The following is a 16,204-nucleotide window of genomic DNA, read 5'->3' as shown; positions in this document are numbered from 1 at the left end:
TCAAGGAAGATCTGTATACTGATGGCCAGTAAGCACATAGAAAGATGCTCAGCATCATTAATCATTAGAGAAATGCAAATCAAAACCACAACGAGATACCATATCACACCCACTGGGATGGCTATTATCAAAAACAAATAAAATGAAAAATAACAAGTGTTGGCAAGAGTGTGGAAAAATTTGGAACTCTGATACAGTGTTGGTGGGAAATGTAAAATGTGGTACAACCACTTTGGAAAACAGTTTGGCAGTTCTTCAAAAAGCTAAACATAGAATTACTAAATGGCCCAGCAATTCTACTCCTAGGTATATACCCAAAAGAATTGAAAACAGAGACTCAAAGAGCTACTTGTACTTGTATGCCAGTGTATCCAACCATACACATCCTGAGCCTTCTTAGTCCTTTGAATGAAAGCTGGTTTGGCATTTTAATAAACCTGAGTTTTAAAGGATCTTTCATAATTAGCGTCTCAGAAACTTTGCTCTACCAAAATCTACGGTTTCAGAGTAAACAGAATGCCTAGAGTGTGATAACTTGTGGGATGAAATCAATAAATGAACATTTTCCTCATTTTTTATTGTGATAAAATATAAAATTTACCATCTTAGCCATTTTTTAAGTGTACCATTAAGTGGTTATTAAATATATTCACATTTTTGTCCTTTTGTAACTGGCTTATTTCACTTAGCATAATGTCTTCACTTAGCACAGCAGGTTTATCCATGTTGTAGCATGTGTCAGAATTTCCTTCCTTTTTAAACCTGAACAGTATTCCGTTGCATGTATTTAACACATTTTGCTTATCCATTCTTCTGTCAGTGGACACTTGGTTTGCTTCCACATTTTAGCTATTGTGAATAATGCTGCTATAAAAATGGGTGTACAAATAATTTCTTGGAGACCTGCTTTCAGCGCTTTTGGGTATATACCCAGAAGTGGAATTGCTGCATCATATGTTAATTCTATTTTTAATTTTTTTTAATAAATTTATTTTACTTATTTATTTATTTTGGCTGCGTTGGGTCTTCGTTGCTGCACGCGGGCTTTCCCTAGTTGCGGCGAGCGGGGCTACTCTTTGTTGTGGTGTGCGGGCTTCTCATTGAGGTGCCTTCCCTTGTTATGGAGCACAGGCTCTAGACGCGCGGACTTCAGTAGTTGTGGCACACAGGCTCTAGAGCGCAGGCTCAGTAGTTGTGGCTCGCGGGCTCTAGAGCGCAGGCTCAGTAGTTGCAGCACACGGGCTTAGTTGCTCCGCGGCATGTGGGATCTTCCCTGACCAGGGCTCGAACCCGTGTCCCCTGCACTGGCAGGCGGATTCTTAACCACTGCGCCACCAGAGAAGTCCTATTTTTAATTTTTTGAGGAACTGCCATGCTATTTTCTATAGCGGCTGCACCATTTTACATTCCCACCAGCAGTGCACAAGGGTTCCAATTTCTCCACATCCTCTCCAACCCTTGTTTTTTTCTGTTTTTTTGATAGTAGCCATCCTAATGGGTATTAAGTGGTGTCTCGTAGTTTTGATTTACATTTCCCTAATGATTAATGATACTGAACATCTTTTCATGTGCTCATTGTCCATTTTTATATCTTCTTAGGAGAAATGTCTGTTCAAGTCCTCTGCCCATTTTTGAATTGTGTTGTTTTTTTGGTGCTGAGTTTTAGAAGTTCTATATATGTTCTGAATATATATTCCTTTATCAGACATATGATTTGCAAATATTTTCTCCCATTCTGTGGGCCTTTTTACTCTGTTGAAAGTATCTTTTGATGCACAACATTTTAAATGTTTCATGAAGTTCAGTTTATTTTTTCTTTTGTTACCGGTGCTTTTGGTGTTATTGATGAATGAAATTTTAACCAGTTAACTCATGGTATGTTCAATATTGCTGTAGATTTTCTTTTTCCAAAAACAGGCAAACCAAGGGACTTCCCTGGTGGTCCAGTGGTTAAGACTCTGTGCTTCCATTGCAGGGGGGCATGGGTTCAATCCCCGGTCTGAGAACTAAGATCCCGCATGCCACACGTGGTGCAGCCAAAAAAAAAAAAAAAAAACAAAGGTAAAAAAAAAAAACAGGCAAACCAAAATTTTTTCGGGGCTAGAAAACTCAACACTACCATCTTACCTAAAGAAACACTACCAGGTTGTAATAATCAATGAGAATTTGGCTTTTTTTCTAATGCAGTCACTGCAGCAGTCTCTGTGATTATAATACATTTTATACATTTGTAAGAAAAATACAGTAGTTTTCTAATGATGACTTTGTCACAGGCACTTCTATTTTTTAATATTAGTGTATAAAAAGAACTTATATGAAAAAGGAGATCCTTAAATGGAACAATACATCAGAACTTTTAATTTTAAACCAAACGATCTCAAAATTTTCCAAAAAAGTCATTTTATATAGATGCCAATATCAGGGCCTTTTGCCCATTCCAATCCATGCTTATGACATCATTTTATGAATTAGATGAAATCGAAGTGAGGTGAGATGGACAAATTCAGAAAAGACAGAATTCACTAGTGTTTTTGAGTATGTGGCATGGCAATTTGCCTTTTGTAGGATGAAAATAGTAATTGCTCATTTTTAAAAATCGCAAAGGTTATGCATTTCCTCAGAGCCTAGAAAATATTCCCTATTTCTTAACTCCCAAGTCTTGTTTCAGCCGCACAGCTTTCTCACTGCTCCTGTTGCATTCAGGGTCGTCTCGGCGATTTCATCTGAAAACATTATATGTTATTAACGTACAAGATTTCAGGGTGGAGGTGGAAGAACAGAAAGGTGTTAATTCAGATGTTATGAAACTGTAATAATGCTATTATTTAAGACACTTATTTGGGTATGTTTATACTTTGTAGTTTTATAAATAAGCCCAAGGGGCTCCTCCTGGTTGTCACAATCCTCCTTGAATCTCGTATCCTGTCTGTCTCTTCCTATCCGACAGTAGAATTGATGCCGCTCTAATCCCTGGAAGTTTGGAACTAATGAACTGACTGCTGAGCTGCTGCCACGGAGCTTGGTCCCAAACTATACTGTACTTCACACTCGATTTATTCTCCAGATGGCGAGACTGTGCCGCCCCGCCGCGAGGGACCACCTCTTCCACTGGAGTGTAAAAGTGGACGGATGTTGTTTTCTTTGCAGATTTGATCATTCTGAGCTAGAAACTTGCAAGGCTGATTAGTTATTAGCTTTAATGGGTGCCAATTGAACCAATGGCACGCATATTTTCTCCTTTAATTTTAGAGTCTGCAGGTCTCGGTGATGGTTGATTTATCTGCTTTCTTACGTCAGCAGAGCATGTCTCTTCCCCAGGTGATAAGAACCCGGTCTCTGAAATCATAGCACGCCTTGGTTCCTGGCCCAGACAGAGTCACATAATACGGTGGCTTATGTATAAGGACAAGTTTATTAGCCACTGGTCCACTGCACTGAGCAGCCCATGGCACAAAACATCAGTTGAATGTGGGAACTTTGGTAACACCACCTTTTAGGACCAGGGCCTGTGAAGAGTCTGACCTGTGCCAACTTTCTTTGTGGCCTTTGCAGAGCCCACCTCTGGAATCAAACATGCTACAAACACACAAAGGTAATTAGTCTCTGCAAAAATCTCATGTAACTGTTGAGGAAGGCCTTACATTCATTATTCCCTCTTTTCAGGTTGTCAGATTTTAGGAGGACAAGTTCATCCTACACTGAGAAATGCTTATTACCAAGGCTGTCCTGCAGTGTTAACACATTTAGAGTGCAGTTCCTTCTAAACTTCATTTTGAACAACCTGTTTTGCTTCCAGAATGTAAGACCACCCCACCCCCCAATAAAGGTTGTTTTTGAGTGGCCTCTTTTTGCCTTCATTTCCTTTTCCTTCTTTCTCCAGGGAGCATTTACCTCCCAATAATCTCAGCAGATCACCCGGATAGCCCTTCTGAAAAGGTGGTGTCTGCCAGGCCGAGTCTTACTAATCCCCCTAATGAGATGGCACTTGGAAGGATGGTCAGGGCCAAACAGGAGCCAAAGAAAAAGAGAGAGAAAGAGAATGAAAGTGTGAAGGGAGCGAGGTGATGGAGATGAGAGAGATGTAAGAGACACGGTAGCAAGAGGTAAGGCCTGTGTGAGAGAGAGAACAGCATGAACAGAATTTCTTTCTTTTCACCACTGGTGGACTGTGGTTCTCTCTAGCTGAAGACCCAGAACTAAATTTAATTGTTCTTAGAAACTGCCTTCCTCTCACCCAACAGATGGCATGGGTGTGTTTGCTAGCACAGTAACATATTTCACCATTAAAATACCAAAAAGAAAAAAAAATCAACATGCTTGTTGGTTGGTGTAAATTCAGTGAAGTTGTTGGATATTTTGGGATACACAGCAGAGGGATGCACACTTCACTTATGTAAATTGTCACAAGCAACAGCCCGTTAATAAGGGTGTTGTATGGCAATATACCTCCAAAGCCATCATCTTTTTTTGGAAAGGTACAGAATGATGAAGTGGAAAGAGCTTGGTTTTAATTCTGAGCCAGAAAGAGGAAAAAAAGTCTAATAAAATGCTGAGTAGTCACTGCTCATTATTACAGCATGAAAACTACTAATCAGATTATGCCTAAAATTGGAATGGGGTACTTCATTTGCAGCCAATTTCACAAGGGCTGAATTTTACTAAGTAAACCAGAATGTGCTGAAACCATGGCAATCTGACTTTAGATAAAAATCACAAACAGGTTTAGAACATGAGCTTTGAACAAACAGTCCCCTTCAAATCCAAGTGAAACAACTAAACAGCTTAGAGGTCAGATTTTGGTTGACACCAACATTAACAATTTAGGAAGCTGATGTTGCCAGGGATCTTGCATCCTTGAGCGCACATGCAGATTAAACTAGAGGATGGAGATGATGATTCAAATAACTCAAGTTTTTTGTTTTTTTTTTTTTAATAAATTTATTTATTTATTTAATTATTCTTGGCTGCGTTGGGTCTTCGTTGCCGTGCGCGGGCTTTCTCTAGTTGCGGCGAGCGGGGGCTACTCTTCGTTGCAGTGCGCGGGCTTCTCATTGTGGTGGCTTCTCTTGTTGTGGAGCTCGGGCTCTAGGCACGCGGGCTCAGTAGTTGTGGCTAGCGGACTTAGTTGCTCCACGGCATGTGGGATCTTCCCAGACCAGGGCTCGACCCCGTGTCCGCTGCATTGACAGGCGGATTCTTAACCACTGCGCCACCAGGGAAGTCCCTCAAATACCTCAAGTTTTAAAATGCACTTCAGCCCAAATGATCTAGTTAGTTCCTTTCCATTTTCCATTCACTTTGTCCCAGCATACCCTTTACAAGCCCGACCTGCCCTTGAAAGGAAACCTGGAAGTTGAAACTTTTCTGAGCTGAAGCCATCCCGGGTTTGTAGCTGTGCCAGGCTGCATGGAGCATAGCACATCTTAGGTTCTCTGAGGCCATGGATCTAGATACACACAGGAAGCATTTCTCTCGACAGCTGTCGATGGCCTTGGAACCATACTACTGAGTTGACTTCTGACCTTCACCTTCAGGATCTTCCTATCCTGTGGCTGCAGCAAGAGGGCATGACAGAGCAAGCGGATGCATTTTATTGCTGTGGGACAGCACACAGCAAGGTGTGGAACCAAGCCACTGTTGGCTGCATCCTTCCTCACTTTAGCTGGCATGAGCTCTCTCTTGCTTTTGTCTAAGCTTGGCGTAATTATTGGCAGTCAGAGCTCAGTAAATCAGGACTCCACAGAGCTGTCTCAAACTGCTCCTATGTACTCTGCGTCCATCCGACTTGACAGCTCTAAGCTGGTTTCCTCACACTGTTTAACTCAGACCACATTTGGAGACCTTCCCTGCTTCCACCCGGTCATAGACCTACATCCGCCTGGTTTAAATCTACTGTCTTGGCTTGTCTCCTTGATTGGACTTCGACTCAATATTGGCTCAAATAATTCTTTTTTCTCTCTGCTTTGGTTTATTATTTTCCTAGATAACTATTGCTATCCAAATGGCCATATGTTGTTAAGACCTTTTTTTTTAAACTACATTCATCAGCAGTGAGAAGCTTTAAAGTTTTATTAGTATCATAAAAACCCTTCCCAAATGAAACTACTTTTGATAAGTGTTCATTCTGACAATGAGAATTTGTTGAGGGCTGTTGGCAAGTTGGAGGAATTTGGTTTTGAAACTGAAATTGGCAGGAAGTAATGACCCCAAGGGCTTTCTTTCCCTTAATTCCGGCCCCCACGCCCCCAGTGCACTCCTCTCTCCCCAACCCCTATCCCCCCTTCATCACCCCAACTCAAAGCCAATAAATAACATGTTTGGTTTTATACAGTTTTTCTGGGGACAATTCAAATACTGAAGCAGACTTTCAACCTTTCAGCTTTTCTTAACTGTGGAGCAAAGCCTGCCAAATCAAAGAAAAAAATGTATTTGTCTACCACTTCATGAAGGGATTTCTTGGTGATATTACTGCCTTCCATCTGAATAAGCTGGAGCTTTTATGTAGTGTGAAGTGTCATTTTCCTGTGAGTGCCTTCTTAATTGAATGTTAAGATTCAACTCAGTTGCAAAAAAATTTTTAAGTGAATAAAAAAAGCATGATGCATGTGGAAAGAGAAAAACAAATCCTTATTTTTTTCCCTAATGTGAATATGCTGGCAGTCAAGACTACCATTAATCCGTAAGTTATCTAGTTTCTTGGATTTATTAAATGAGAAAATGCAGGTAGAGCACTTAGCACCATGCCTGGTGCTTAGTAAATGCTCAATAAATGTTACCTATTAATTATTTTACCTTTCCAATGGGAAAGTAATGCTAATGCACAAAATGAGAGCACTATTTATTTATTTATTTATTTATAAATTTATTAATTTATTTTTGGCTGCGTTGGGTCTTCATGGCTGTACACGGGCTTTCTCTAGTTGCAGCGAGCAGGGGCTACTCTTCGTTGCAGTGCACAGGCTTCTCTTGTTGCGGAGCACAGGCTCTAGGCGCACGGGCTTCAGTAGTTTTGGTATGTGGGCTCAGTAGTTGTGGCTCGCAGGCTCTAGAGCGCAGGCTCAGTAGTTGTGGCACATGGGCTTAGCTGCTCCGCGCCATGTGGGATCTTCCAGGACCAGGGATCGAACCCATGTCCCCTGCATTAGCAGGCGGATTCTTAACCACTGTGCCACCAGGGAAGTCCTGAGACCACTATTTAGACCACTCTTTCACCAGCTTGCATTACAATGGCTCTCATCTCTGCTATAGTCATCTGGAATGAAGTCTGGAAATCAGTCACTTGCCCGTCAGATTGGACAACTCATTTCAAATACCAGTTATTTGGTGGACATAGTAGACGTCGTAATGGTGCTCAGACTCTCAATCCACGTAAGAGTTTCATAGACAGTTTGATTGTGTTTCTTCTCAATGATAAACTTAGGAGATACATTTTATCTACACTTACAGGATGAAGCTCGATTGAGAATAGTAAAAACTCTTGAAGACTTTGATCTGGGCCCAACTGAAAAGTGTGTAAGGATCAACTCAGTGTCCAGTGGTCTGGCCGAAGAAGACCTGCAGGCCCTCCTGCGGTCCCGGGTCCTTCCTTCCAGCCTGATGCTCCCAAAGGTAGAAGATCCTGAAGAAATCCAGTGGGTGAGTAGCTCATGCTTTGCTTTAATTAAAGACTCAGGAGAGGCTAACAAGGAGTAGCAGAAAGGAAGGATTTGGGTGCTGTAGGTTTTGAAAATGCATACACAGAGCAGAGAGAAAGGGAACTGAGAAAAAGGAGCAGGCCCAAAAGACCATTTCCTGCATACGAGGAGAACCTGGCTTTGCCGTAAGTGTTCACTGGAACAGCTCTGCGCTTGAAATGATGCTCCTGCTGCCTTAACAGATCTGTGCTTTAGACAGATCAGCCTCCTCCAGAGCAGCCCCTGGAAACCAGCTTACCGAGACGACACCGGCCAGGCCCTAACCCTCCACCTGGAAGAGCAGTGATTGCATACCTCTTAGGCAGATTCATTTGAAGTCATCAGAGACAGTGAAAGCACATTGGCTGCAAAGGAAAAAATGAACCTAGAGGAGGAGAGGAAAAGGTCACTCCTTAGGGCAACTATAGGAAGAGACAGGAAGCTTTTAACTAGTGGTTTTAATTAGCACAGATATTATTTCCTGAACAGTTTTCTAGTTCATCCTTTTTAAATTGCTGACAGGTGTGTTTGTTTCATGACAGACTTTTCAGCCAATAAACCCCTGGCATGTCAAATTACTTAAGAAAACTTTGAAATGGGCCTAATTATACTCTGATTGTTTTAATTGTTAAAGTGGGGTGGAGGTTGGAGGGTGAGGCCAGATTTTATTTAGGGGCTGCTGTGATTCTGCAGATCTCTGCCGAATACAGTACGGTTCCACTGTGCCACTCCTGAGAGGAGGGCCCGTGGCACCCAGGTGCTGGAAGCATGGTAAGGGCGTGTGGACAGTGGTGATTTTGATGCCACATCTAGGGTGATCCCTAAGGCTGTGGCTTCAACTGTAGCAATACGCCAAGTTCTAGTTGTGGCACCCAAATACATTGCTCACCTTTTCAGTGCATGTAGCTATGTCGGCTCTGTGCTTTCCAGTGCCATGGCTGCCTGCCACATGTGGCTACGGAGCACTTGAAATGTGGCCAGTCCAAATTGAGATGCGCTGTAAGATACACGGGACTTTGAAGACTTCATAGCACCCTCCTTGGCGCGCCCCCCCCGAAAAAAGAATGTTCTCAATAATTTTTATGTTGATTACATGTTGAAATGATAATATTTCAGATATATTGGGTTGAATAAACCTCTTATTAAAATTAAATCCACCATCTGTTTCATCTTACTCTTTTAATGTAGCTACTAGAAAGTTTAGAATTACACATGTAGCTACCATTATTTTTCTGTCCGTCAGCTCTGCATTGGTGTCTTCCTGAAGACCTTCGTTAAAGGGCCCATATTTACTTTCAAAACTGGAGCTCTTCTCAGCAAGGTCACCCCTCAGGAGCTGGGAGATCCTAGTGATAGCAGGTTAATGTCCTCAAGAGTTCCTACCCCATTCGAATGTGTCTTAAGTTGATTGAAATGGAATCTGAAGCCACTGTTCCCTTTTGGTTTCATAGTTAATGCCTATTTATCACCATTATTACCCCTCATTTGAGAGGGGAGGGCTCACCCCGGCCTTCAGCTAAGGCCTCTGTTCGCTGTTTTAAATCCTTGGATGTGAGGAACATAACCGAAATCTAAATAGGATTTCTAGTTAACAGAAGCCTTTTGGGCTGTTTATTTTTTCCTCTCCGTTTGTATTTATGTGAAGCATAAAACCCAGAGCCTGATGCACAACTGAAAGATGGGCTTCCTTGTTTTCTTTTGTGTGAGAATCTCTTGCTGGCCTTTTGTCGCTAGTGTGGGTTCTTGTTTGACTGGCACGGCTTATTGGACGATAACAAGCGTGACTGGGCCTCCTTTGTCGCGGGACAATTCTCCCACAAATCCCGGACAGGGCGCATTCTCCCAGCACACTGTCGGGTGTGCACTGGAACTGAAAGAATTGCTGAGCCCTGCTACTTCATCTCCTCCCCAATCTCTTTGTGATCTTCCCCCTTCTTTTCCTCCCCCCACGCCCCCAGTCCCCTCCACCTCGCTGAAATGAACACTTTACCAGGCCGGAAACATTTAATCGTCTCCTTTTGAAAAAAATTAATTGAAACTTCTCCACTAGTTACCTTTTGTGTTAGTACTTAATGCAATTTTTTAAGAAAGAAGGGGAGGAGGAGGAGGAGGATGGGCTAGAATATTTAATTTTTAAATGCCCCTATTGGCGTAAAAACAAAAGGCATTAGAGATTTTTCTCACTAGGAACAGGGAATATATTGTAAAGGATTTACCTGGTTTTCAACTCTGCAGTTTTTGTGGTTATAACCATTATCACAAAGAATGGGGCAAGTAACATTGCAAGTTTTTCTTTTTTTAACAAGAAAAACAAAATTCCTCCAGTGCACAGGTAACACCAAAATCACTAATATTTTACCACCCATTTTCTAGCTTAAATGTGCCATAAATTAGGTTTTATTTTCATTTTCGTGAAATACTATACATTTTGTCCCCTGAAACTGTAGCCTTCTCTTCCTTCTTGCTATTTTGGTTGAGTTATTCCTTCCCTTGTAAAGTTGCTAAGGAGGTGATGATCATGGTGTCGAGGAAGGGAGGGGCAGCGGCAGCAACTGGGAATAATTCTTCATTACTGAAAGCTGTGATTTATTTTAGCCTAATTGTAAAGTTACTGCAAATCGCTCAAAAGCTTTTTAAAGATCCCAGTGATTAGATTTTTTTTGGTTGGGGAGGGAGGTGCTGCTCGGGCAGTGGGAGGGGGGCAGCTAAAAGGGGAAGTAACACCTCTAATCCTGCTTCTGGTAAATAGGCTGCCAGCCTTTAAAATGAGTTTCCTTTCTATTAGTCAGAATATTATGCTAAGCCTTAAGCATTAGTTTTTTTATGTTGCCATAGCAGCCCTATTCCTGCAGGGTGGTGACCTGCGATGATTACAGTACAAAGCTTATAGGGTCTTGAAACCCCCTTTGAAGATGAAAAGTCTTTGATGGTTTATATTTATGCAAATCTCTTAGATATGATTTACCCAACTGAGACTGAATGGAGAGATGATTAAAATTCCCTTTTCCTTTGATATCCATTAATGGCTGAATATTCCTTAAATTTAAAATGGATATATATGTTTTTATCTTTATTTACAAAAATAGCTTTTTCGTACCTGTGTGTTTTTTTTTTTATCTCCCCACATCTTATTAGATCTAGATAGACATAATAGATTTACAATTTAGAGTGTGGTGGGGGTTTTTTTTTTTCCCCCTTTGAAAGGGGTGGGGGGGAGATCTGTGCAAGAGCTTTTGTATGTTTCCAGATGATAGATTTTGGAATTTGGGCTACCCCACTGGCAGCACAGAGCTAGCTGTGAACTGGTCTCATGGAAAAAATTGGCGAGCTTTGGTCTTCAAAGAATTAAACTTCCTTTTTAAGGTCTTCCTAGGTAAGCTAAAAAATTATGAAGAAAAACCTCCGAACAAAGGGTAGTGTTGCTATAATGAATAATATGGATTCCACGTAGAAGGCTGCTGAACAGTTACACCGATGTCTGTGCAGGGTCCGAAACAAAACCAGAATGGCAGGTAGAGCAAGCCTTCATTGTTTTAGGGGCCTGCCACATGCACTGAACGAACGGAAGGCGAGAGGCCTTAAGTAAAAACCTTTTCAAGGAAAGCATTTATACTTGAGAATCTCTCCTTCCACCTCTTAACTCCTAGGCCTCAAATTGCTCCTTCAGAAAAAAAAACAATTTTTAATGCTTGGGGGTTTACTATTTAGTTTGCTGGGAACTTTGTTACCTTTTCTCTTTGGTCTTTCCTCTGTTTTTTCCCTTTTTTTTTTTTTTATTCTTTGTGTGGATGAAAGAGGCTGGGATATTACTTCCTCAGGTCAAAGACTTAAATACTACTTCTATTCTACAGTTCAATGATTGTACATTTTTTTCCCCCACTAGTCACCTATGACACTTTTTATTCTAGTTTTCAGACAAATTTTCATTCTACTTACAAGGCCGAAAACTTGAACAACCTATGAATTTAATCCCTTTTGTGGAAACTGCAATGGGTTTGCTCAATTTTAAGGTAAGAAAACCATAATGTGGCTAGTAAGTTAGTATTTTATTTATTACCTAAAGAGAAGTTTTGTTTTCAATTTTAACATCTACTTAAAATATTTTTCTAGAAAGATTTATAAGCAAAGTAAACCTTGAGCACCATTTGTTATCTGTAATAACCAAAACCAGGTTGTGAGCATCTTAGAAAACAAAGAAATAGACGCAGTAGCAAGGAAAAACTTCCTAGTCCTAAATATTTAAATGAAATATTTATATATTCCTGGCATTAATTTTAATTAAATAATCACTATATAAATTTTTGCTGTGAATTATTACATTTATAGAATAAATGTACATGAACATTTGTCACCCTTATGAATTAACTTTCAATTATTCTTTTGTAACAGTTGCCTTTTATTGGGAAATTATCAGGCCTCTTTGTAGCAACATAATCTATAATGTCTAATACATAAGATTACTATTTTTGAGTTAGTATACACACTAATTTGTACTATATTATTTCAGTTTGCCACATTAGAACATAAAATATTTCCTAATATACATTCAGAAAGATTAGCTGAGCCAAGCATTTTCACCATTGTATGGCTGCATTAAACTATTTGCCTTAACGAATTCATAGCTAGCTTGTTTCTTCCTCTTTATCAGTGGCCATTTAAATTGTTTTCCAAAATATGCCTCATGTTCCACCTGACCTGTGAACATCACTGTAGCACCCCATCCCCGAGGGCAGGAGAGAAGAAATACCTAAAAACAAGAACAAAAAAAAGATAGTTGAACTGTACTGGAGAGATAATATGTGAGCAAAGGCTCCGAGAGGGAACTTTGAGAGACCTACTGGCCTATGCAGGAGGGGCAGAGTGCAAATGTTTGGGGAGCTGCTTCGGGCCTCGTGATCAGCATGTTTACACCACTAAGCACGAGTCCTTCCAGCCTGCCCTAGAATTCTGAGAATATAGTCAACGCATATTTCTTAGATGCAACTAGATTCATACAGTGATTTCATTTTAAGCGCTGGTTTGCCATTTTATTCATAATACACTTAGAAGCACTCACAGCCCCTGAAATTAATCAACAGTGTCCTCGCCGGTTCTCATGTCCTCCCCACCCACATATGTTAGCGTGCTTTCTCTCCACCTTTGCAGCACCACAGTCCTGTCTAAGATGACTGTTATTCATCTTTAATTTCACAGAGAAATGTCCAAGTTGCTTATTCATACATCTTGGATGACTTATTGCATTTTTATTTTCCCCTCTGGAGTTGTAGATTTTTGTATTGTTTGTCTTTAATCCTGAGACCATTTACTAAGAAATCTTGATCCCAATGCAAATAATCCAATTAGTTTGATTTTTAAATTCTTTCCTTTTCTCCTGTGGTTTTATGTTTATTGTTGGAGGGTCTCTTAAAGCAAAAACAAATTTTGGAAGAACAGAAATAACTTACAGTCCAATCAAAATGAGTTAACTTGAAAGTTTCTCTAAAGATTGGATGAACTAAAACTTGAACATTATAACTGTATTAATATATACTAACTATATTAATATAATCCATTAAGCAAAGCAAATATATGCAACATACTTACTTTGGACAATATTAAATACCTTTTGAAAGGGGTGAATTGGGGCTGCATTTTCAGGACTGCTTTCAGCTAAACTGTGTTAAGAGGTGGACCTTTCTGTTACTGAAATATACCATGCTGCTTCTCTCTAATGGGTGCATTTCTGTGAGCTCTGGTTCTGTTCTGCTCTTTTACAGGCAGTGTGTGAAGAAGCACTAAAGAACGGGCCTCAAGTGGGTCTTTTTCTAGATGCAGTCGTTTTTGGAGGAGAAGACTTTCGAGCCAGCATAGGTGTCAAAGACATGTTTCTCTTCTCATTCTCTCTGTGCATATGTGTATATGTTTTTTCTTTGCTCCTTCAAGAATGGGCATTTACATGACAATATATATTTGCCAACCATGACAATGGTTTTTCAGCTGAATGGGCAATACTTCCTGATAATTTAGGGCACCTCATAGCTGTCCTTCTTCCAGAACACTACATCATCACTTCCATTCATTTATAAAATAACTAATAAAAAGCCTGTCGTAGCCTCAGACATGTTCAGGCATATATGACGTCTACTGTGTTTATAATAACTACATTATGTGAACAGCCTCTCTGTTGCTTAAATGTGTTGTTTTCCCATCAGTCTGACGGCTGTCTAGGCTTCTAAAACAAATTTAAGGCAGTTTCACATTGCTTTGATGAATCATTTTCTACATTAAATGAAGTATGTAAAAATTTAAAATAGGTCTTAAATTCCCCCTAAAATATATTTCAGAACCCCTTTATTATGAAATATTTATTGAGATAGTATGCTTGTTTTCACTGATCTTCCCCATCCCTTGGGCACTATGTCTTTGGTCTGGGTGCATGTATAACTAACTAGAGGCTGTGAGTGCATCTAGAAAAGAGGCCAAGGCCACAGAGTGTTTTCAGAACACCACTCCCAGTGACCTGAATACAAGAGCTTTCCCTGAGCAGTGATATGGTCCAAATATAAACAGTGACAGTTACCCCCTCCTGGGGGAAAAAGAGGAACCAGTCTTTCCAGGAGACTTTTGTGTATCCAACAGCTCAGTGGACACTTTCTGCCTCCCTCAAAATGAGTGTCCTTTCGTTTCCCCAAGTTCTCCATCCACACCCTGAAGCTGCAGTATTTGGCTCAGAACCTGTTATGACATGGCATTACAACCACAGCACACGAATTCTGTGCTCAGTGACGGAAGTTAACTATTTCCACGCACAGCTGTTTGGCTACCTTTTATGGTGCTATCTTTGGACTGACACTTTCTGAGCAATGGCAAGAAGGAAAAAATACACCAGGAGTCCTTCGTGACCTATCAAGTCATTTGTGTCTAGCTCCTGAGATAGGGAAGGGGGCTCTTCTTAATGCACGTGCAAGTAATTACACGAAAAGATGCCTTGCAATATAAAGAGATACATGTGAGATTTAACTCTGCCTCCACATAGCCCTCTCTTCATTTATATTTGAATCATCATTTCGCTAGGGAGAAATCCCCAGGAAAACAGAGATGTCTTTACAAACGGCGTTTTTATAATAGATATCTAGGTCCAGTTTCCAAAGTTAACATCTCCTTTCTCGGTCAACATTCTGTTTTCAGGTGCAACAAGTAGTAAGGAGACCCAAGATATTCTCTACGCCCGACAAAAGATTATTGTTGTAGCAAAGGCCTTCGGTCTGCAGGCCATAGACCTGGTGTACATCGACTTCCAGGATGGAGAGGGGCTTCTCAAGCAGTCGAGAGAAGGAGCTGCAATGGGATTTACTGGTATGATTCTTGATAATATCTTAGAAAGCAGTATCTAGATTAAGCAAACATTCCAGAAAAACAGAAATTTAACCAAGAACTGGTGTTTCTAATGTAGCCAGGTGTCTCATATACTTATTCCACTATTTGAAACATGAAAAAGTTATCCAGGACCAGAACCTGCCAAACAATTGTCATGTTTGTCTTTGGCTCCACAAGTCAAAAAACAAAGCACTCGTTTTAGTTTCTCCTAATATTACTTACCAGTTTTTTCTGTCCTCTTAAGTATTTTGTTGCAGTTTTTGCTGACACGAGGGGAGGGATGAGGCCATTTTAGAAGTGTTTTTGAGGGAACTGCCATAAGAATTTGAGTTGATGGGGAGAAAAAAATTTCCTCAAATATTCAAAATATTAATTTATTTCTGAAAAAAATTTAGTGGTATCTTCTTTTTTTTTTTTTTTAAACTCATAACTAGCTTTTTATTCTTCTGGCACTTCAAGCCCCTCCTTACTCTCCCACCTCCCAGTAAGTGTCTGTGCACCTGGTGACACCTATGGGCATTGGCTGGCACTAAGATCAGCGGGTCCTCGAAATCCTGTCCTGGAGAACAGGCAGATATCTGTTGATTGGTGTGCCCAATCACTCAGATACCCAGGAGCCCAGGGAGCAGCCGAAAATTGTATTTTTGCAACAGAAATCTATTTTTTGAAAAACCACAGTAGGATTCTATACACAAACACATGTCAGCAGTTGCACACACACACACACACACATGTACACAACCATGGGTAAAAAACACCATAAGCTCTTTTATTCTTATTTGTTCTCCTGCTGCAAGTTCTAAGGATATCCTGATCAGAGATGCACCCAGAAAATAAGGAAAAGAGACAAGCATCCATGCTATTCCTTTTGTAAATATTTTTGAAATGTGTTCATTTAGAGGTCAATGAAAGAAACATTTCATAAAGTGACCTTCAATGTTAAAGATACCTTCGTGGATGTTAATTTAACCCAAAGTAAAATTGAAAGACTGTAGAAACCATTTTAGTGTTAATAGTAGAATTAAGTAAAGCTCTGACCTTTGTGTTTGTGTTTTTAACATAAAGAGTTAAAATGTGATTCCCTCAATTTGTTAAATAAATAAATAAGTGTCTATTATAGAGAAATATTTCTCAATCATCTGAACTATTAATAAATGAATCCTTCCTACATTTAA

At 40.2% G+C, this 16,204-nt stretch overlaps 1 protein-coding gene across 4 annotated transcripts in view; it reads left to right on the top strand.

The window, feature by feature from the left end:
* The window catches only part of CLYBL (citramalyl-CoA lyase), a 243,212-nt gene that overhangs the window by 200,440 nt on the left and 26,568 nt on the right, over positions 1–16,204 (top strand). For 3 of the 4 annotated variants that reach the window (XM_061170771.1, XM_061170769.1, XM_061170770.1), the window contains exons 3-6: positions 7,447–7,635; positions 11,582–11,683; positions 13,430–13,523; positions 14,841–15,008. In XM_061170771.1, the coding sequence (XP_061026754.1) occupies positions 7,447–7,635; positions 11,582–11,683; positions 13,430–13,523; positions 14,841–15,008 (553 nt within the window). The remainder of the gene's footprint in view (positions 1–7,446; positions 7,636–11,581; positions 11,684–13,429; positions 13,524–14,840; positions 15,009–16,204) is intronic. The other variant, XM_061170772.1, reaches the window with a different exon arrangement.

This window comes from Eubalaena glacialis, chromosome 16 (assembly GCF_028564815.1).
Source record: "Eubalaena glacialis isolate mEubGla1 chromosome 16, mEubGla1.1.hap2.+ XY, whole genome shotgun sequence".
Taxonomy (NCBI): Eukaryota; Metazoa; Chordata; class Mammalia; order Artiodactyla; family Balaenidae; genus Eubalaena; species Eubalaena glacialis.
The sequence above is the reverse complement of the archived record's forward strand: the minus strand, read 5'-3'. Positions and strand labels throughout refer to the sequence as shown.